This window comes from Chelmon rostratus, chromosome 13 (assembly GCF_017976325.1).
Source record: "Chelmon rostratus isolate fCheRos1 chromosome 13, fCheRos1.pri, whole genome shotgun sequence".
NCBI lineage: Eukaryota > Metazoa > Chordata > Actinopteri > Chaetodontiformes > Chaetodontidae > Chelmon > Chelmon rostratus.
The window spans coordinates 7,898,743-7,922,390 of NC_055670.1; the positions used below are offsets into that span (position 1 = coordinate 7,898,743).

The 23,648-nt window shown below is 47.3% G+C and overlaps 1 protein-coding gene across 2 annotated transcripts in view; it reads right to left on the reverse strand.

Annotated features, from left to right (window-relative positions):
* Positions 1-23,648, reverse strand: part of klf12b (Kruppel-like factor 12b) — a 37,484-nt gene that overhangs the window by 9,788 nt on the left and 4,048 nt on the right. For both annotated transcript variants that reach the window (XM_041950941.1, XM_041950942.1), the window contains exons 2-4: positions 13,013-13,095; positions 6,854-7,397; positions 3,441-3,576 (exon numbers count right to left, since the gene is read on the reverse strand). In XM_041950941.1, the coding sequence (XP_041806875.1) occupies positions 3,441-3,576; positions 6,854-7,397; positions 13,013-13,095 (763 nt within the window). The remainder of the gene's footprint in view (positions 1-3,440; positions 3,577-6,853; positions 7,398-13,012; positions 13,096-23,648) is intronic.

A 23,648-nucleotide genomic window follows, 5' to 3' on the forward strand; every position in this document is an offset into this window, starting at 1 on the left:
GCAGTGATAGCGGATTTACCAAGAAACAGGAAATGCAGTGTGTGTGTGTGTGTGTGTGTGTGTGTGTGTGTGTGTGCGCACTGGAAGACTGCCCACTGGGCATTCCTGTACCTGTCCGAGGCCACTACCCCTTGCCTCACCCCCCTTCCCTCCCCTCCCTCCACCTGCTCTGCTTCGTGGCCTCCAGGCCCTTGGGGACCAGCCAGACTTCAGCAGAGCCAACCTTTCCAATGCAAGCCCCTAAACCCCAACACGCACACACACGCACACACACTCACACACACACCTTCTCTCCCTCTCCTCTCTCTCTCCAACTGTCTTCCTCTCTTTCACTCGTGCTCTCCCACAATAGCCTATCCACCCGTCCCCAGGGAAACGCATGAATATGGAGGAGTCTGCCCAAGAAGCACATGACACACACACACACACACACTCTCTCTCTCCTTTCACTCATTTATTTATATATGGATACCTGGATTGGAAGCTGCAGGCACTCCCAGCCTCCGCCCTTGCACTTCTCTGATACACTCTTTATGACTGCTTGTGTAAATGTGGCTACTAAATTACATAAAGCAGTTCTGTCTGTACTCACACTGCAGCCGTTCAAATGAAAAGAAAAGAAATACAGCAACACAATGGCCCGATATATTTCAAAGAAGTGCTGTCGGCTTCTGTTGCAGTGCAGATGTCCACAGAGCGCATGTGTTGTGTCAATACAGAATGCACATTCTCCCTCTATGTGGCCAAACCGGCGTGTAACTCAAGAAGACTACAGACTGCTTTGTTTTTCACAGACAAACATGCAAGTCTGTGTTCCTGTTGACAATGGCTGACCTCCTTCTGGAACCAGCTGTTCTGTCCACTGTGCAGAAACACGTGCATGCATACAGTACCGACACGCACACACCGGAGGACCGACGCTCACGGGCGTGCACGCGCACTTTTTCCGTGCACAGCCGCACACACAGGAGCGCAGTTTCCACACAGCACAGCCTGCACTCTGCACACAGAGAAGTGAGTGTGTGGGCAGGCCCTGGCAGGGCATCGCCAAGCCCGGCTGGTGATTTCTCTCCATAGTGAAAGCTTGGGCAGTGAAAGGTTGGGTCCTGCCAACCCCTGTTCTCCTCTGACCACCCGGAGCCCACGTGTGGCACTCAGGGGCACGCCTGTCCCTTTCAATAACCTGCACAGAAACCTGAGTCCTGCAGTGTGTGTGTGTGTGTGTGTGTGTGTGTCTTCCCTGAAACATGGCACCCTCCACTACCGCTAACCAAGCACAGCCAGAGAACTGGTTTCTGTTGCACAGTGCCACCACAATCATTTGCTTAGTTCTGTTACTGTAGATATTCCCGCAGCCAGCAATGCACAAGCAAACAATGCAATGTCTTGTACACAATGTAAGCCCCATAAGCTGGACTGGACTCGTTACAGCCGAAACGCAGCCAGTTGGGGCTGGCCCGCCGTCAGCGTCGGCCTTGTTAATGTTGCTACATCATTAGCAGGATTCTCACAGAGTCCTGGAATACTTTCCTTACAGTTAGTCTAAATAAAAGTCCTATGGGCATTAACTTGAGTCTGGCCAGGCGGCGAGTTATGACTGTTCCGGGTTTATGGGCGGCCGGGGGAGGAGGGCAGGGCCGAGCCAAATGTTTCTCTGCGTCTGATTTCCTGTTTCTGATCGGGATACTGTAAGCTGTCATCCACTGGAGAGGGAAGTCTTTTCATTCAACACAGATGGACTGGCACCGCAGGAGTTGTGATGTCTGCAGGCCGAACAGGGCATAAAGTATGTCTGAGCCATACGCAGTCAGGCATATAGCTGCACACCCACACCGATGCATCCAAATGTGCGAGAGCAGCTACGAGAGCATGGAGTTATGCACAACGCTCTGTTTTACACTGGGTTTACATGGAAATGATGCTCTCATCCAGGGCGACTAACAATGAGCAATGTCAGGGAGAATAAACCTCTGTACTCTCAACTCTGATGTCAGAGCTCTGATTCGTCAGCTTAGCATACATTGTACTTTTTAATTTGTACAGTTTATCAAACTTTCTAAAAAGTTCACGCTGTGAATTTTTGTAATCCCTCAAATCGACATTGAAGCCTGAAAATTTCAGCCACAGCAGCTTGATAAACAATAGAGCTGAATACTACTAATACTATCACGATACTTGGGTGCTGATTCAATGTGTATTTGGAAACTTAAGGACGAGGATTCTACAAGTATTGTGATCAGATATTATGATTTATTGCGATTTTTGTTTGCTTTATGACACTTTTAGAGACTTAATATCACGAGTCATATTTCCAAAGACACCGAACGTCACATGTCAGTCAGTCTTTCTTTCATTTCAGCAGCAACGTTGCTATACTGCATGTAAAAGTGGTAAATAAAATAGATGCTAGATTTAGTTCTTCCTGCTCATTAAACTGGTGCCATAAGAAATCAGTTTAAATTAATATCCTTCACATATGACACTGTACTGCGTTGCTGTAGCTGGTGTTTAGGCTGCAGAGTAGCAGACTGTGCTAGCAACACAGTCTGCTGCAGCACACATGTCGTTTATGCTAAGCATGTGAAGAAAAATAGATCATTTAGATCAATCATCGCAGTCATGATGATAATATTCCAGTAACATTAAGGAATATCTCCCATCATGATTTTTCCCCACCACTAATAAAAGGCATAAGTGAGTCCTGAGAGCCCAGACTGGAACCAGATCCACTGCAGAGGACTAAATCTTCAAAATAAAAGAACAGAGATCCACACACACACGTATTCTGAGACGTTCTAAGAACATTTAAAAAATAAAATAAAATTAGTTGTCAACTATTTAATTAATCCCCAACTATTTTGATAACCGAGTCATTTCTTTATTTAAAAAATGGCCAAATTCTCTGATTTAAGCTCCACCAATGTGAATATTTTCTGGTTTATTTACTCTTCTATGCCAGTAAACTGAACATCTTTGGGTTGTGGACAAGACAACACATTTCACCTCAAAGCCTGTTTGAACAAAAAGTGCGTTTTTTTTTTTTTACCATTTTCTGGCTTTTTATGGACAACTAATCGTTTAATCAAGAAAATGATCAGCTGATAAAATGATAATGAAAATAGCTGTTATTTGCAGCCTGAGTTTCTAGAAGAAGTGACACTTTATTTATTTATTACAGTAGAGAAGGAAAGCTATTTGTCTCCAACAGTGGAACAAACTGAAAGCCCAATATCACCAACTTTGACAGCAAGCAACAGTAAAGAGCATGAGGAGGAAGGCCGTACCTCCCAGACATCTTCTGGTCACATGACAGCACAGAAATAACCGCTTAAGACAGAGATACAGGGATTTTTTTAGAGCTGTTAGGGTCAGTAGAGGAGAAAAGTCAGTGTGGAGATTCAACATTTCCCTCACACGTGTGCACAGATCATGATACTCACTCTTGTACGGCGCGGGCTATAGACAGCGCAGTGGAGCCGGTCTCATTAACACTGTCCAAGGTCACGTTTGGCAGGTCGTCGTCATCGCTGTCACTTTTGATCTGCCTTGGCGACAGGCCGCTGGGGTCTGTGTGTGCTGTCAGGACGGGACACAGACATGGAAGTCAGTGGAAACATTTGTGCGTTTGTTTGTGAGTGTGAATGTGTGTGTGTGTGCGTGTGCATTACTCATGTTGTGGGGACTCGCCTGCCTTACGGGGACAAAACACAAGGGCCCATAGTGTAAGTCATTAAGGGTGAAGACTTGGGTTAAAGTTAGGGTAAGAGTTAAGGTTGGGCAAGTGGTGGCTGTGGTCATGTTAGGGTAAGTCCAGAAAATGAATATCTGTGTAATGTCCCCAGAAGTAATGGAACATGACTGTGTAGGTGTGTGTGTGTGTGTGTGTGTGTGAACATCGAATATGTCCAAGTTGAAAGCATGTGTGCATGCATGAGTGCGACTCAGCCGAGAACTCTGCTCTCTTTTCGCCTACATGTGCAACTGACAGAGAATCATATTCATGGTAATGACACAACATAAAAGGCCTGAAGACAACACAAAAGTCTGAATCCATCTGTTCGCTGCTGCTGCTGCTGCTGCGCTCTTTTCACAGAACATCCTGATAACTAGCAAGCTAGCTTTCTCCCTTCTTTGATTCTTTCATTTTGCACAGTAACTAAAAAAAACAAAACAAAAAAAACATGTTGAACATTTGACTGGCCAGCGTGCTATTAACCATGACCCTCTGAGCCAATGAGCGCAGGGGTCTCTGTCTCTGGAGCTGCATGACAAAGTTACATCTATTCCAACAGTTGTGACAACTTCTCCCCTGAACAACTCATTGGATATATTGCCAGAGCCTGCAGCCATTCTGTCATCTCCGTCTCCATGGACACAGGCTGCGTACATCCTGGATAACTCCAGAGATGAATGCAAAAAAAGAAAGGATGAAATAAAAACCTGCAAGGGACTACTCGTCACAGAAAAGTTGCTGGAAATCCAGTCAATTAAACACTGATTAAGTTATATAGTAATTTAGAAAAAAAAACTGAAGAAGACAGGACTTGGAAACTGCGTGGCTAAGATATTACAATAACGAATAGCTATTCTTATTTGTGAAGATGTAATCATCACAAACACCAAATGCACTGGGATGCATTTTCCACCGAGTTCTGCAACATCCAGCTACTGTAAGCCTGGTGCTTTTACAAGCTATCAGGACTTCACCCCTCTGCCCTCCCAGCCGAGACTGTGGCCGTAATGGCCCATAATAAGGGTCTAGAGTTAGGAGCATACATGGTGTTATTACTCGGGGGGTGGGGGTTGGCAGGGGGTGGGTTGCAGAAATAATACTGTAACTCCGCTGGAGCTTTTTCCTTTAAAGGTTTCAAACTGTTGATGCAGACTAAGACATGCAGAGTGGTCACCAGCTCGCCTACCCTATGGAAAACCTGTAATTAGATCGAAATGCATCGTGTGCTGGAAAGGGGTATTTTGAGCGAGGGACACAAAGGAGGATTGGTGGAGAGGTGGGCAGAGCACCGGATTTCTTTCTTTCTCTCCTGTTGTTTCCAGTCAAGCCCTGTTTCCATGGCAACCTCCTGCCGGAGACAGGGAGACAGCAGTGAAAGGAAGGGTACCCACCCTCTCTTAAAGAGGATGGCCAACCTGTGTGTGTGTGTGTGTGTGTGCATGAGGGTGAGTGGAAGTGTGTGTGCATGTGAGTGGTTTTGTATCTCTGTTGAAAGCTTCAGTATGACTGAGACTTGCATCATTGCGCGTGGTTGTCGGGTTTGCATCAAGTCAAACGAGGTAAAAGTGGCCTCCTGACCCTCTCGCTGAACTTCATATGATCGTAATGGGCTTTATTTAGTGACTCCCCTGATGCCAACAACTTATTTTTGCGCCCATCAACCAATAGTGACACCTGAAAGGGAAAACTCCAAACACAAATACGATATCTTGCAGCACTTATTTCATTTACCTCCGACTGTGGGAATTTTTATGTAAATCTTCTCATTAAGTGCAACAAATAGCTAAACGTTCTGTTTGTCTGCTGGTTGCCATCTCATTAAAAGTGACTGGGCGCACCACACCCGACATTAAAACACTCATTCAGCCCATTTCCTTTGTGTTGGGTGCCTTCAGAGCTGGGCAGAGCTGATGCCGGGCCGATGTGCGTATGTGTGCTTGCGTGTGTTTGCGCGAGTGCCACCCATCTTCAATATCCATCCACACCCTCTTATGCAAGCCTTGTTTTTCCTGTCCTTCCTCCTCCTTCCCTCTCCTATCCTTGGGAGCAGACATCCAGCATTTAAAACGCCCGTCTCTAAGGGGACCGTCCCATCCAAGCGTCTGAACGCATGCTCTAATTACACATCGCTGTTTGTTTACCTTTCAGGGAGAGAACATGCACGGGTGTGACTTAAGTGTGTCTGTCCATCCTGCAGGGAGGGACGAGACGCGAGGCTCTTTACAGCCATCCGTTGGCCTGTGTGTGCTCAGAGTTGGACAGAAGCACCTTCTGTAGGCCCAGTGGTTGGCAGTAAAACCACACCCAGAGAGAAAACCAATAACGCAGTCTGGGCCAGGGCAGCAAGGTCCAACACGCAAACTGCCTCAATATTTGCTTCCCGATAGGAAGAAAGTTAACAACAGGAGTGGCCCCGGTTGCCTGCACCAGAGGCTATCCGAGACAGCCAAGCAAAATCTCTGTCAGTTAAAGATGGGAGAGCCTTTCAACCTGTAAACCTCATCCTCGCTCTGAAGGTGGAACATTACCGCCTGAGGGGCCGTCTCTCAAAGAGCGCGCACACACTGTCAGCGTTCGCAGCGTTCTGTCTGCAAGTTGTTTGAGTGAAGACAGTAGGGCGTCAGGGAAGACAAACATACCATCACAAACAGCTTGTCACTGGAATATCTCTCGCCACATCACATAGGCGCTGCGGCTAATTCTTCGCCGCCTGATGCCAGCACGGACGTGTCTCTGCCATCTCTTGTTTTGTGACCCAGAAACAGCCCAATCTGTCACAGGCCTTTTTTAAGTCAGATGAATGGGGGCTTTAAAACACCCCTGAGAAAGATTAGTCCCTAAGTGTATTTCATTGAATTGAATTAATTGAAAATATTCAACCCAACTGATTAGGAGAATATGTTTTTGTGAGATAATTGGCTTCTAATTGAGAGTGAAACTAAAATAATCATGATGCATCACCATTTCCTTTACAGTTCTATCAGTGCTTGAATAATTGCTGGCACACCTCTGAAATTCCAGAGTTTCTAACTGGAATTAATGAAAGAGGTTTCATAGAAATCCCTAAAGTTTTAAGTCAGCCGTATGAATATGGAGTGAATTTGGGGAGGATGGTCTCACCTTTGCCCTGGCTTTTGACCTCGTCCAGCAGAGGTAGCATGATGGCGTTGTTGAGGCTGGAGGGTGATCGAACGGCAGTGGTGTACATGAGGGGTAGTGACTGTACCACAACTGGGATGCGGTGAACATGGCTGGCCAGCTTCCCTGCTCCCTGCAGGCTCAGAGGGCTGGATGGAGGCGGCGGCACAGAGTGCAGAATGTGCAAATACGGCTGACCTCTCACCCCGGTTCCGGGGGCAACCAGAGGCCCCGGCGTGAGCACCGATGAGGCTGAGGTGATAACCGATGGAGAGGAGGAGGAGGAGGATGACGACGATAAAGAAGACGGGGAGAAAGCGGATCTGAGAGGGGAAGATGACGAGGCGGTGGTAGGGGTGGTGGATGAAGAGGAGGGACGGGGCTTGTTGATGGACAGGTCGACGGGCTCAGTCTGCGTGTGGAAGTGCAGGTCGTGAGCGAGCAGGTCTTCCGGAGGTTCCGCTTTAACTCTGCTGAGGAAGAAGGGGACGCCGTCCATCGCAGAATAAGGGCGCACTTTAGGTGACTGCGGGAGCAAAAGAAGAGCTGAAGTTAGAGCTTTCCTCCACTGACTGGCATTTTAACATCTTAAAAATGCACTCAACTGCCACACACACCAGGGAAGAAAGAAATGAGCGAGACAATCTGCCAACAATTAATCTGTTTGTGGGCAGAAATTGATATGTTAATGAATTCAGGACGAGGACGGCTGTTATTGAGCAGGTATTCAGTCTCAGGAACAATAACACTGCGTGATAGAGATATGTCAGAAAGGTATGTGCAGTGACATTTATTGAGAGGGGAGCAGTTAATTTCCTCATGTTCATTCAAACGCTCAGCTCCTCCCGCGAGGTCCCCTCGGTCAGCATGATGTCACTCTCTGATGAAACGCAGAGGAGCAAAGATAGCGTCTCTCACACTCGCCTCCTTCTCTCTTTCTTTTCTCTTGGCGTGGGCCGCTCTCTCGCTCTCTTCCTCCTGTTTTCCATCACTCCCACGGAATCGTAGCTCTCCTGGCTCCCCCTCGTATCTCTCCTAAATCTCCTCTGTGACGGTGGAAAAACATCATATGGGCTCAATTTCCTGACCGTCTCTCTCTCTGTCTCTCAGCGATGGGCCTCCTAAGGCCGACGCCGGTGGCTCGGCGTCTCCCTCAACACATCTTTCACTTAACACCAAGCAGACTGTAACACAACCGCTCCATCTGTCCGCACCAGTCTCAGGAACCTGTTTACTTGGAAAAGTTAATGAAGAACATGCACAGTTGAAAAGCAGCGCTCACCCCGCTACTAGCTATCTGCTCCTCCGGACTCCAAACTCCGGACCTCCTCTGATAGCGCAAATTTTTTTTTTTGTCAGAATGTCAAATGAGGCACGTTAGATGTGATGCAGCAGACCTGGACTGACTGTGTTCGATGTGGGAGGAGTGCTCGAGTGTGTGGTGAGCGGTGTTGATCCTCACAGTGGAGCCTTTCAGAGGCTGAGTCACCGTTAGGGCCATCGGGGAGCGAGCGCATCCAGGATTCGTTGCTGATCGTACAGGAAAAGCTCATTAAAGTAACGGGAAAAACTCTCCAGCTGCAGCAGATATGAGGAACGTTCTCCACCGTGGATTTCCAGCCTCGCTTTTGTTTTTTCGAGGCTCGCATTTCTTTCCCCTTATGTAATGCTGGCTGAGAGTGGGTCTGTGGTGAATTACCAATTTTTCTGAGTGGTGTGTGTGTGTGTGTGTGTGTGTTATTTTATGTAGTAGCCTACTATTTTTACTCCAGACTTGTATACTCGTTTTCGGCCTACAGGAAATGTTGCGACCCCGTGAATCAAAATGTGCCTCTCCCTGTGTGACTCCTCCTCAGCTGGAAAACAAACCCTACCCCGTGAAATATGCCCTCTGACGGCCTCTGGACCTTGGTGGGGTTCAGCTCAGGGTCAGCGGTGTCAAGTCAAGGTTCACAGCACATTATGGTCTGCTTCATCTTACCACCCACCAAGCATTTTATTGGGTTATATGCAGATTTATGTATGTAATTAGGTGCTTAGGCAAAAAATGTTTATAATTTAAAGCTTTATTACACATTAGGATAATATGAAGGCTGAGATAACGCAAGCTTAACCCCAGCCTTTTTGATTAAATTATTATTTTTATTGTGCTGTGGTAAAGAAACCATTATGGAACCTCTTTAGTTTCTTTCTGGCTGCACAGCTCAGTCAGTGACACTTCACTCAAGGATCTGACCACTTATAGCAAATAGTTATTTGAGGGGAGGGGAGAAGCAACCTCCTTAATAAACACATGATAGATCATTGTCAGAACAGGAGGAGGCCAGAGAAAGCTGCAGCATGAGGGTCTTAGCGGTGAGAGGTGTCAGGTTGTAATGCTGAACACCTGTAAGGGTATGATTGGATTTGAAAAGTCAGCTGGTGGCCAAACAGCTAGCGAATGAGCGGTAAAGCATGAATGAAGCAGCTGACGTCAATCAGCTGACGTAAGCCCCGCTTTATTGCTCTGCCTGAATTAACGCTCCTTTTTCAAGTTGCAAGTGTCGCCTGTCACTCATGAAGCTGTAAGTCGGGTCCCCGGGGTGACTGCTAAGTTCCAGCTCTGATGGCCGGAGACTCGCGTAAACACAGTCACTTCTGCAGAGAGAGAGTTTTCTTCACAACAAACTTACACTCAAAGGTGCATAGCAACGGATTCCCTTTCAGCTGATTGGAGTCAGCGTTGTTGACCCTCCTTGTTAGCAGAGTCGGTGACACTAAAGAAGTAAGCAAACATTTAATAAATGCTTTATAATGTAGTTGTTCACAGATATGAGCGCATTTTATTCATTACTATATTATTGTGCATAAATTATCCTGCAGGCATATGTATGCCCACAGGAGGAGTTAGTGTTAGAAATACTGATCTCTGCTGCATTATAGTTTCTGTCTATTGTTGCTGCTCCACAGCTTTACATCGAAAAACATTTCAAAAGAAATGTCATTTAATTGATAATATGTGTGTTTGAGATGTCAGATGCCCTCCGTGGTTCTCTTGCATCAACTCCATGTCGCCTTTCTTGACAGACCCTCAGGCTATCATCCAGCTGCTTTTGCACATGGTGTCTCCGCGTTTGCATGTTCGGTATACGATGTGAGTGTCACGGACCGCCTGGAGCTATACTGCCTGAAGGCTTTGAAGTCATTAGACCCATTGAGGCTGATCTCAGTGTTTTGGAAATCTTGTCTCACTCGGTAAGGGCTCTTAGAGCGTGTCTAGTCGGCTACTGAAGTTCTGCAGTATTGCCAGTTCTCGCTTCCACGGAAAGAAGACCGACTAAAAAGAGGAAGCTGAAGAAAACAGATATGTGCCAACCTGTTCACGCTTAACAAAACTCACGTGTCGTTCCAGCCCTAAACTCTGATAGCCTGAGCCATGTTTGAAGCTGCTGTGGCAAATATACACACACCTGTTCATGCAACTGGATCCTGAATTAGAGGCCAGCTTTCACTTACTGCAGACGTATCAGTACAACTGAACATGTCGAACAGATAGAAGAGCTAGCAGGTCAGAAATTTAGAAAAAAGCAGTAAGATTTATTTTTCAAGTGTAAACACAAACAACTTTTCAACTTTCCCCCCTCTAGTGTTTCAAAGTGGTACTACTGTTGCCGTTGCTGACCCAAAGACAGCCGCATCGCTTTCTGTTTTCCTCAGAGCTCAGCAACTACCAGAAACACAGGAAACGTTTTGGGCATTTGTTCCCAAATGTCTGTGAGGAAATGATCAGCATAACTTCGGAAATAAGAGAGAAGAAAGAAGCATGGTCACTGAAGCGGTAAAGTGAAATTGTCATAATTTTCTATGGAGTAATTACATAGTTTGAGTCAAGGAACTAGAAGAGAACATTAGAAGAAACAGCATGAATTCGTTCATTCATTTAGTCTGTAATGGAGACATGAAAGCAGATTCAGCAGAAAAATCTATTCAAATAAAAATTTAAAAGACCAATTTAAAGGGTCCTGATTGGCTCGTGTTTGTTGCTTGGTTAGGGTTAGGGTTAGATTGCAATGGCTAGAAAAAATGTCTAGGTGGGACCCAATCAGAGGAGGAGTGGGGGCTGGTCTTCAACGTGTATGGATGAAAAAAAAACAATGAGAATTGCAATAACGACCAAGTGTAACAAAGTGAACTGACGTGAAGGGGGGTGATTGTTTTTGCTGATGAATCCCACTTTTCATTTGTTCCATTCCATTCAGAAGGGTCAGGCTCGCTGTCATTAGCCCCTCTGCTGGTTGGAGGAGTGATCGTCAGCGTCATGACAGGAATTAAGTCAGTTACTAACGTGCCGGTAAAACTGGCCAATCCTGTGCGACGCCGGTGTAAAAAGGGGAACACTTGTGTGGAAAGGCCCAAACAACAGAGTGATACACAAAAGTGGAAAACAGAAAGTTAGTTGCATGCTGGGGTTAGACTCTGAGATGCATTTCAAGCAGCACGAATGGAAAACTGAAGCCACCCCCACTTTCACTTTGACAGATACAAATACAAATATGCGCTCGAACCTACATATGCACACACACGCTGACACACATATAAAGATATGCTCAACCCGCCCGCCTGCCTCTGTCCACATGCCATTGTCTTTATTAGGGGATACTCTTTAGCAGGGCAGATTTTCCAGCCCCTTGCGGGCGAATTGTCTAACGAGGCAGACCATTTCCAGCAAGCCCTTGGCCCCCCGCCACCCAAATGAAGACCACGTTTCTGCAGCAGCCTAAACTGTCTGTCTGTGTCTGCCGTCTGAAGGGAGGAACAGTCTGTTAGGGCGAGATTGGATCTCGGTGCACTTCAAAGCCGTGTGGGCTGCGGTGCTCACATCCTGTCTGTGACTGACATCACTACGCGCATGGAGGATGACTTCAAGCCCCAGGTTTTAGGTAGCAGCACAGGAGCGCGGCTCGCAGACCCTCGAGCCACAGCTGGGAGCAGGAAGGAGCCACCTGCTGCCTCTCTGTCACGACGAGCAGAGACCGAATCAGCTCTTATCAATACAAAGCACTGACACACCAAACAATTCTTTGCAAGACTCGAGGCAACCTGGTGGGTTATCAGCAGCCGGTATGCTTCTCATCTATCAAGAGCTAATGCTGCCGGCTTCATCTCAACAGAAACTGCTTCGCTCTCGTCCCACAAAGTGCTCTTGGTGATGCATTAAGGGGCAAGATATTATTGATATGTTATGAATGGAAATCAATAATAACCGAACACTAATTCATCATGATTACAAATATTAAGTGGCCTGCACCCACTTCACACACAGCTGTGGCAGCAACACAAAGCCCCAGTAACCTAGCAACAGCTTCTCCATAACAAGACCACTTTATTTCTAGGTATGCTGGACCAGAGAGCACTGATACTGTATGTGGGCCTGCATGAGGTGACTCCATTATTCCTAACATGGTAGCGATACACACAGACTAATTGAACGTAATGCTCGGAATGAGACCGGATGATGCAATGTGGCCTTTTGATTAAAACAAACTCATCAGAGACAAGACAAGGGACGATTAAAGCTCACAATTCCTGCAGTGACAATTAACTTCCTCCCTGTGATGGATTCAAAAGGAGGGATGGGAGCGACGGAGCGGAGGCAGAGACGGAGCCGTGGCGGTTGTTTGAAGAGGAACCGTATCGTGAGGTGAGTTGTGTTTGCCTATTTGCATTCTCCGCTACAGTGAAAGACAGATTGCTGGTGTGTGTGAGTGAGAGAGAAGAGTGTGGGAGGACGAGGGGAAACGTAAAGGGGCAGACGGATAAGATTTAGAGCTCCCCATGTGACCCTCCTCCCCGGAGCGGCAGCTACATCTGCGCAAGCACCCTCAGCCAGCACAGACTCTCTGCTGGCCCCAGTCACCTCCCCGAAAACACCCCAGTGCATTCCTTCTCCAGCTGTGGCTCCCCTCCTCTTCTTGGTTCTTCTCCTCTTCCCGCTTACTACCATGCTCTCCGACCACTCCTCTTAGGCCCCACGCTCACTCGCTCACTCGCTCAGGCCTGGGAGTGATTATCGGCCCGTTGCTGGGAGGAGGAGAGACGGAAAGGAAAGCAGGAAAGAAAAAAAGAAAAGGGGAATTGTCTGGAAAACAACTGCTCTCTTACCCCTTGTTCCGATTCCAGGGGCTCAGCTTTGACTCGGACTGCAGGCATTCCGTCAAGCATTAACATCCTGTTTCTTAGGCTGCCTGTGAAGGGATACAGAGGAGGTGTAAGACGGGTGTTTTTAGCATGACTAAGCAGGTCCCACACTCAGTTATTCACACATGGACATCTACAATGTTGTGCACCCACTGAGAAATAAACACATTTTAAATAGACACGGATTCATGTTTCAAAAACCATCAGAAGCTGACAGACAAAAGATGCACACAAACTGAGTAAACTCAGTCGGTGCACAGCGTGATTCCCTCTTCTCCATAATAAAGATTTTCAATTGCCTGGTGGGCTGCTGCAGGGCTAATAACACATCATGACGCTGAATAAAATCCGCTTAACACTTCAATGGAATACAAATACTTGCTTTGATATACAGTTACTCAGCAGCAATGGAGAAAGCAAGACAATCTTTCCTCTCCCACCACTGATACACTAAAACAATAACTGAGAACTTGGAGATGGAAAAGTGCAATTTTGACATGTTTGACACTCCTAAATATATTGTTTTACACTCATGGTGATATTTGTAATGTCAACACAACAATATGACACTTGCACACATGCAAACACACACAAGCACACACTTCTCAGCACTTCCATACATTCACTCTTCGCTCTGCTGCCTCTGAGCACCGTGCCTCTGCAAAGTGGGCAGCGCTGCCCGGCTCCTCAGCTCCGCGCTGTGGCTTTAAGAGGGATACTCAGATGAAGCCAATGACAACAATGCATGTTCCGTATCCCTCAGCTGGGGCCGACCTGAGGTAACCCTCCCTCTTATTATTTTAGCAGCAGTACATGGAGGAATGCAAGCACGGCAAATAGACTCTAAACATCTCTATTACTCTCCACTGCTGGCACCAGCAGCAGGATGTGTGGCCCAGTCCTCGCAGTGAGCAGCGCCGCAGCCATCATGACCACTCTGGTGTGGAGGCAAAAAAGGCTCAGCCGATCAGGAATGACGTGACGCTCTCTCTCTGGAGCTGCCCTCCTGATCGTTTCACCACGCTAACCATGTCAGATATAACACTGCTGTCCGTGTGGCCCGTCCAGTAATCAAGATTTGTTTCTACTCACCAGGAAATCCACTCAAGATAGTTAGCAAAAACATCTCTTTTTACAGATTTCGACAAAAAAAGCGAGAGAAAAATCATTTAATGCCACGTATTGTTCCACTACCTCTTAGATTCTCAAGCGGAAGGCTAATCCTGACTGTGTTTGTGTGCAAGGGAGGTAGAGAAAGAGGGAGGATTTACTCTCTCAATCTGCAACCCCCCAGATCTCGCCTCTCAGGTCTAAGTCCCTCAGGTACCCTGGCTGTGCTGCTATTGTATTGTTGTCCAGGATGTCCTTCGGCTTCAGGTCTTGGTAGGCCCAGATAGCGTTGCCATAGTAACGGCTGGGCGGGTGGAGCTGCAGCCTCAGTCCAGCCTCAAGCCAAGAGAAGAAGAGAGAGGAGTGCACCGCGAGAGGCAGAAAGTGAGGTTTGTTTTCCTCAAGATGACCATCATTCTGGCATTTTGTCCTCCTCGGAGGGGAAAGAAAGCTTTTTCACGCAAAATCGCCTTTTCAAAAGGTTCTTTTGTGAGCCTAAATAAAGTTCACATCGTCCAAACTTATTTGCGCCCTATGCTAAACGTGCACGCTCCTGTTGCTGGGAATTAAAGATGCAAGCACCTTTAAATTTTGCACAGCATGGCACAGTCAGAGCAACAACCTTTCCCAATGTGCCTAGAGTCCAGTTAATCCAGTGGTTTGTGATCACCTTCCTAATGAAGTGGCCTGCAGCGGGCTATACATAGGAAATCAATAGCCATTGCATGCCTCTGCCTGTGACTGTAATGATTAAACAGCTAACAGCAGTGAGAGAGACCTAACACTGAGTAATGAGCTAACAGCGGGGAGCTGTTTATTGAGGAGGTCATGTCGAAATACTTTGACCGAAGTCGACTGTCAGCTGCTTTTGTTCCTGTGAAAGGCTCATGTCAGCCAGTTAGCGCTCCGGGACCGCAAACCGAAAAGATAACAATATGAACAAAGATTGAGTTTGAAATGAGGAGAATTTGTTCAAGGTAATAAACCAATGTGGATCCAGCGTTCTCTATCACTAAATTTGGTCTGCTGGCGGCAGGCTTAGGCAACAGCAGTGTGCTGTCCATCAGCGGTATGAGGCTCTGTGTGTGGGAGATGGAGAGAGGGAGGGGGGTTAGAGGGAAACAGGGTAGATTAAGATCACCTTTCCATTTGCTGCACTCTGAAATGAAATGGCCATCCCAGGTGTGTGGGGGAGTTGGATGGAGAGAGGAGGGCAGTGGAGTGTTGAGGCATCTCATTTCTCTCTCCTCCCCGCCCTCCTGTCCCCACCGAAATCCCTAGAATAAAAAACGGCAAAGGGAGCAGGTGAAGATTGAGGCCAGTCCCCACAGCAAGAAAATCTTCAAATATACATATTTCAGTGTGCGCTGCCCTCTTCCCATTCCTGTTTGTGCTTATTTGTGTGTCTCTTAATGCATTTCGAAGTATGGACTGAAACTCCCACCACATAGCTGCATCTATGACCTCAGGTCCACTATCTCCAAGTTCGCTGATGGCTATCGGCTCTGTGCTGATGGAGGCAATCGCAGCCAGCTGGAGTGGAAGGATGAAGCCCGGGCAAGGCGACCCTGAACAAACTAGCTGGATCAATTAGAGGTGACAAGCGTCTCTAGAAAGCCTCAGACCTTCTGAGACCAAACGTTGACCTCATACGCTGGTGATATCATCCACGCCTTTACACACATGTGCAGATGTCCACACGCACCAACCCAAAACATCTCAAAAGGAAAACACGCAACGATTTGAACAAGCCCGCTCGAGCAGGTCCCCGGCTCATCCAGGACACGCCTCTCAGCTTCACCTCACCTGTGCTGTGAGTTCAACACCGCCTCTGGGTGCTCGCTCACACAGCAGCCTTTTTTTCTTTTTTTTTTGTCAAAGTTAATCTTAAGCAAACTCTTGAAACCTCTCTCATCTCCCCCTCCCGTGTGCACGTACTCGCACACGAACACCACACAGCCCGAAACGCACTGCAACAGACGGCCCCGCCGATGCTCCGTTCCCATGTCGAGCGCCCCGAGCAACTGGGTGCATCTGTGTCACAGAGGCTGGACCTGCTGCCACGGGCTGGGATGGAAGAGGGGTGGAGAAGGGAGAGGGGAAGGGAAGGGGGCGATGAATTATGGGAGATACATGAGGAAGCGTTAGTGAGGAAGGAAGGTGATAGCAAGAGAAGTGAGTGAGGGCGGGGGCCTGTCGGAGAGCACGGAGTTGCTGGCAGGAGTAGTGGTTCGGGAAGCAACCAAGGGGAGTTGAAGAGGTTGAGAAGGGGGGGTGGGGGGGGGGTGGGAGTCAGAGAAGCGAGAGAGGGTAGAGAGGGGATATGGACCCGAGCCAAGGCCCGGTCGAGCGCAAAGCACACGGTGCAAGAATGCCAACAGACCCCCTCCCACCCGGTCCTCCACCAAAGAGGAGAGAGGGAGAAAAAGGAAAAGCAAGGGAGGGAAAACATTTCAGAATGTTGCAAACGAAAAACAAACGATTAGCTAGCGCTGGATGTGAAAATGCACAAAAAGGACAGGGCTGGAGGTGATGTGAGACGAGCATTTCCTGTGTTTTTGCCTGCGCTGTGTGCCGCTGGCCTTCGCCGCGACTCACTTCCCTCTTCTGTGCCCCTGGACACCCCAATGTGACACGTCGGCCCGATAACCGGCCCGCAACTGCAAGCCCACCAGCGCACTCCTCCGCTTCCTCTCTTTTGAGTCACTCGCCGCAGCAACTTTTAGCAGAGCAGTGAGCTGACTATGCTGACGACAGGCTCCTTAGACGGGTAACAAAGAAAACACGCGCTAGAGAAAGAGACCCGGCGGAGTGACACCTCTGGAGAAGAGGGTCTGAAACATGTTTGGTGAAAGTCATGTCGTTCTCTGGCAGAGGAGACGCAACGGAGCAACAGCTGAATCACAGCTGATTTTCGATCTCAACCTCAGTCTGCTTCATGTTAAGCCGTGTCTGTTCGTGACCTCATCTTGTTGGCCTCATTCCGGTCTTGAGAGGCTGTTCAAATGGTTCCCTGCAGAGTTACTACTTAAAGAGTAACTGCACTCTGGCAAATAACGGCGCTTGGTGTGGTCGAAGGTTCAACAGAATTGATCCTTCAACCCACAGAGGTCAGCGCTGCCATACAAAGCCAAAATGCATAAACTGCATGTTTAGTCCAAACCAGAATCTGACTTTTGGACATATTTTACTGTATGAAAAAAACACGCCATGGAAATGTGTGATTTTTGAGTGCAGTCTCAGGCAGGTCTAGCTAAAGCTTAATTTACCAACTTTTTCTGGAATGCTTCCTTCAATTAAAAAATGCATTTTGATGCCCCGACATCTTGGTAATTGAGCTAGTTATGCCACATAAAGCAACATCATAACGAGAGGATAAAGTGTAAATTCCCCAGTCCCCAGTCCTCTGGACTGCCACAGCAGTGTGAGAATCATCGTCAGACAGCACAGAGTGAAAGATTAACAACTTGTGCACTTGTTACACTCTTTGGCTAAGCAGCCTCTCAACCTCAAACCCTTTTTTCTACATAGGAGGAAGTGAAAAATGGCTGACTTAAGCTCCCACAGAGTGTTTTCTTCCTCTGCTCAGACAAAAACTTGAGATGAACTCGAAACTTCCCCAAACGTCGATACAGTTGCGCCCTCACAACAGACAGATCAAAGTTGTAAAATCAGAGCAGCACAGGCTGACATGCCCTGACTCTTAGCCCTTTAGGGTCGAGCTCCAAAGCGATCGGCTCCTGCATTTCCCACAATGCAGCCAGTGCTTTCTTTCTTTTGTTTTCTCCTTAGATACTCCCTGCCTGGTAAACACCACGACTTTTAAAATGATGTTTTCAATTTGTGTCGTTAGGAATTTGTCTCCAGCCTCTGATGACATCACTTATTGTTGATTTTGTCAGGCTTGAACCAACCCCCCACCCCCGCCCCAGAGCCACGGAGGGTACATAACAACTGTTTTCACAAGCTGAGCAGTACTCCCCATGACGAGGTAACTGACCTTCATGTATGAAATCGGTGGAGTTTCCCTTGAATGACTCTCTAACCCCACACAGCCCAGGTAAGCAGTGCTGATGCTGTTTGTTATGTGTGTCTGTGCGAGCAAGGTGGGGATGTGTGCTTTCCCTCAGACTTCACTCCTGGATGTACTGAGATGGACATAGCCATTTTTTTCTAATCATTCCTGGCACCCTGTGAATGGTCTCAGAATTTCCATTTCATAAGCCGTATTTTCCTTGGCAGGAGCTGCGAGTGAAGTCTTTTGGATGCTTCTGGGACATTTTTGAACGGGGCTCAAGAGAGCAGAGTGCTGCTACCTCGCTGCTCACAGAAGCGTGGACTTCTGTAACCCCCGACGAGCACCGTGGTATCAAACCACAGTTTATATGCACTACCCTTTGAAAAAAAAAACAAACAACAACAAACAAGCTCCCTTTAGGGTTAAAAACCCCTTAGAGATGCACTCAACTGATGCACTTTACCTCAAAACACCCTGCCCTTTTCCTCTGGGAATAAATCAGTTCCACAGAGGGAAAACACAGCTTTCTTCATGAGCACAGCTATTATTAGACTGAATACACTTCTCATGTGTTGGATGTTTTCATCTCTGGGACATACAGGAAAAACACGAGGAGCTTATCAGGTCCCATCAATTTAAACTGAACGTCATTCTCTATCTGTGTGATGCTATCCAGGCATCGGTTCTTGTTGAATTTGATATGATGTACATGAAAGCCCTCAGACATGCAGCCTGCGACTCAAAAACACATCTAATGGCCTTTTTTCGTGACGTAACAAAACTCGGCCGCACAATAAACACATAATAAAGGCTAATTTTATTTAAATAGCCTGCCAACAGCAACAAAATACTCTAAGACTCATGACTTAATGGAACATGACCACTCTTAGGGAGGATGTTATCGACAAAATGCCCGTCAAAAAATGCCATGTACGGAATAAAATAAGCATTTACAAAAGCAAAGACACGGAGGAGAATAGGCTGAGAAAGCCGCAAAGATGGACACGAGAACAATGTGCGCAGGGTGAATGGAGACGGCAAAGGGTGAGTATTGATCTGATTGACCTGCACGTCAGAATACAAATCAAGCTCCATTGTGGTGTAACCCAGCTAAAAAAAAAAACCCAGCACATTTGTGACCCAGTTTAGAAAAACAGACACACTGTGGCACTCCTCACAGATGACAGACCTTCACTCTTACAGCCTTCAGTGGTCCGGTTTACAGGGGACAGCAAGTCGTTTAATTAAAAAAAAAAAAAGTGCATTTTGTGCAATGCAGATTGGATTGCATGTAAGGTTAAATGAGCCTGGGTTCAGTATCTGTTCATGGAAGTGGGCTCAGCAATGTGTGTGTGTGTGTGTGTGTGTGTGTGTGAGAGAGAGAGAGAGAGAGAGAGAGAGAGAGAGAGAGAGCAGTGAACTCATGTTATTGCCTGAGCCAGGGAGCTCAGCACCTGGGAGGAAACCAGCTCCATTTATAGAGTTGATACCCATGTAAATACACAGACAACACACACATACACACACAAACACACACACAAACAACACACACTTGCACACTAGCAAGGCCCACGGAAGTTCCCATATTCTGGTGGATTGCCCTTGGGTCCTTGCTATTTCTGCCAGGGGCAGGGGGATCCTGTGTCAGTAATCCTGTCGGGATGAGGGGGATGAGGTCGCCGGATGCAGCTCAAGTCCACTGCCTTCACTAGCACACGCACACACACACACACACACGAAAATGATGTGTCGGAGCACTTTGCTGAGTGGACTCAACATACAACACCACAAGTGTGTCAGTATGTTTACACAAGAAAACACGTGCAGATTTTAATAAGAGGTGCTCAAACAGTCAGCAAAACCTCACATACTGTCACTGTCACACACTTTAAAAGTCAGCCTGAACACACTCAGCTGAACATGAGTTGTGTCAGAAATACTACTTCAACCAGATTTGTCTCTAGTGTCTCTTTAAAATGTCAGCTGTCGGGATAAAAGGCTCAACACCTTGCTTTTCTTTATCAACCGTCTCAAATATTAGCTTTTTAAAGGGCAAAAGGGAAATCTTTCGCAAATTTTTGAATTTTTTCTGTGGCTTTTTGTCTTTGTGAAAGCTCCCCACCTCCGCCAGCGAAACTGTGGGAAATGAAGAAGCTACTTATTCTGAGAGGAAACACTCAAAGCGAAAAGAAGAGCCGGTCGCTGTCTGGTTTGTCTGTCTCAGCCTGCGTGTCAAACGCACTTCTTATAAAACTGACTTCCTGAGCCCCTGCTCTGTTCTCCAATCTGGCTACCACACTCGCAAACCTCGTGACCTCTGCCTGCACCCACAACGAACCATATTTATCTTAGATTAGGAGGCAGACGCACTCACGCAACTCTGTCTCTCAATATTGCTGCTGCGCTCATGAAAGAAGAATAAAGATGCCCATTCAACACAAACAGCCACCCACACACACCTACAGTGCATGCACACACACACACACAGGCGCACGCACACACACTTACACGCGCAATACACACACGTACTCCTCCACAGTGCTCCAGAGAGAGGTAAACAGAAGAGTCTGACATCCTCTTGCATCATGTGCCTCAAATGCTGCAGAGAAAGCTAAACAAGCTGTGACCGTGACAGCGCTAAAGTGAGGTGGCATTACTCAAGCGAGCCTCAACTTAGAAGTCAAAGCAATTTGTGACACCGTTCTGGACCGTTTATGTCCAATTGAAGATCATTTTGATGTAATCTTGAGAAAGAATAAGTTAAATATTCTGCGTGAGGGCTGAATTGTGCTCGACGCTGAAGGGACCACAAACAGACGCCACAAAACAGCTCCTAAAGAGCCAATACGCTGAGGCCCTCGTGTCTCGACATAATCGGGAGACCTCTGTAGATCGCCCCTCACGCATGCACACACACACACACAGTTATGTTTCCATCATTTTTAGGGTGATTCTTTTAGGCGTATGTTCATTTCCTGGAAACTTAACCATAACCACTACTTGTCTTCACCATAGAATTTAATGATTTACACTAAGGGAATTGTTTTGTCCCCATAAGGAGGATGAGTCCCCATATTGTGACAGTGTAAAAAGAGTAATACACGTCCACGCACACGCACACGCACACGCACACACACACACACAGGCACACACACCTCAGTAAATGCAGTAGGGTCAGTGGCTGTGCATCTAAAATAGCCTCTGACACAAAAACCTCACTTGTACCAAAGGAGGGGGGAGGTGGAGCCGAGCAAAACAGGATAAACGTAAGGAGCAATGCTTGCACAAGCTTTCAGGAGGATACTGCGATATTCTTTGCATGTTCATGGTGAAGTTTACGCACTGTAGGGCCATACTGTACAGCATGTGTGCATGAGAGAGAGAGGGAGATAGAAAGAGGTTAGCGCCAGTGAATCAATAAAAAATGCACTCGGTGACTCTGTTCTCGTCTCTTATTTACTCTGAGTGCACAGGTCCTAGGTTGAGGTGACCACACTGCGGTACTTCATAATCATCTCAGGCCGACAGAGGTGCGACGTGGGCACAGGCCTGTACAGAATTCACTGTAAATAAAATACTGGAAAATGTTGGCATTATTTTCTTATGAATGCTTCGATGGCTGCAGCACAAGGAAACCGCTAGAAAACGGAGAAATGGCGACCGCTGTGGACGGTCTGCGTTCAGAAAACAACCCTGTGAGAACATATAGTGAAGGCAAGAGAATCATGACACCAAGTCATGTCTCCTCTCATGCAAAGGTTACAGCTGCTCTCTGTGAGCCGGAGCAGAGGGTCAGAGTGAAACCTCGCTCTCGTCTGTCGCCCTAACAGGGAGGTGGGATGCATTAGATTAGCATCCTCACAATAACCTGCCTCCTTCTCACCACCACCACCACCAACCACCCACATACTCTCTCTTTTCCTCCCCTCCCCAAGGGATGACAGTACAGTACACTCCTGCCCTAATGGGGGGGTTCTTTGAGTAGGCTACTGCCTTATATACCCCTTAGGCTCTGATGGTGTGTGTGTGCTTGTGTTCCAACATTTACATCTGAATGCGTGTGTGTGAGCGGTCCCCCTCCCCCCAACATATGCACTGTGTACATACCACTCACAATAGCTTGTCTACTGCATGCATCACAGCACTTGTGCACTCACATGCACTCTCGAAGATCGACCTAGATGTTTTACAGTAACTGTACAACGCAAGCATGCAGAAGCACCAACACACTGACTCATCTACAGTATCTGCGGTAAACAAGTCATAAAGAAATAATACAAGCTCAGACACTTAAACACACACCCTGTTATTTTTTCACTTTTCTCCCTGTGCCCTTTTTTTCTCACTCGCTATCTCTTGTGATACAAACAAAGCGATGCGTGCAGGCATGGATGTAAACACATAAGCACGCATGCATCTCGCCTCGTGTTCAATGGTGTTGCAGAGTCCTCGATGCGGCGTCGCAAGGCGCCTACCCCATCTAACCTCATTTTGTGCTGACACAAGGCACGGCACATGGAAACAGACAGGGACGGACCAACCAAAACATTCCAGCGCACTGACACTTGTTACATCAAAGGCGCGCGCACTTATTTTCCTCTTGGTTTGACCCATTCCAGCTCTGCAACACCACTCAATTAAAAGCTAGCAGCCGCGCTTACCTCTATTACTCATCTACTCACGCCTTCACTGTGACTATTTTTCCGCTCTTTTTTTTTTTTTAGCTAATGCCGTGCCGTGCTGATACCTGGTTGAAGAGCGGCTAATTGGGGGGAGTTACGGTCCGTGGCATGCTACAGCCGAAGAGCCCGTGGAATGCCGCAGGCACCCCAAATGGATTCCACATGTTGCATGTATAACTTCCTTTCCTAACAGTTGACCTACAGTACAACTGGAAACAAAGTTCACAGGGATCCATGCAGCATCCTGGTGCAGGTCTGCTGAAACCATCTGCACAGGGGCTAGAGCGATGCAGCTCCCCAAAGAGTCTGTAAAGTGAAACTCTTCCTGTAAAACCAGCTCAGAAAAGGGTCCAAAGCACTCAGAAAACGCTGACTTTGAGTGCGCTCCCATCCTATTTTCTTGGCTTCCTGCCTTTTCTCCTTCCTCCTGTTCACTGACTATATTTGGCTACAGTAAAATAAAGGGGAAACATTAGCAGAGATAGACAGGCCTCTCATTCACACACCTTTCCATCTCAGCCATGGAAACATGTCGAGCAGCCTCAAATCTGGGGGCAAGCTCTGCTAAATGAGTCACTTCCAGTAAGCTGCGAGTGTGCTACTCTAGAGTCGGTGTCATAACTGGAAAAAAAAAAACTTGGATCGTTGCGCCGGTCGGGCTGCATGTTTGTTGTTCGAGGAGAGTTTTCCATCAAAAGATAAGCTTGGTCGCTCCAGTTAGGAGCAACTGAGGCTCCTCATTCAGTAAGTATTCACAGAGCAGTGCAGCGAGGAATCAGAATACTCACGT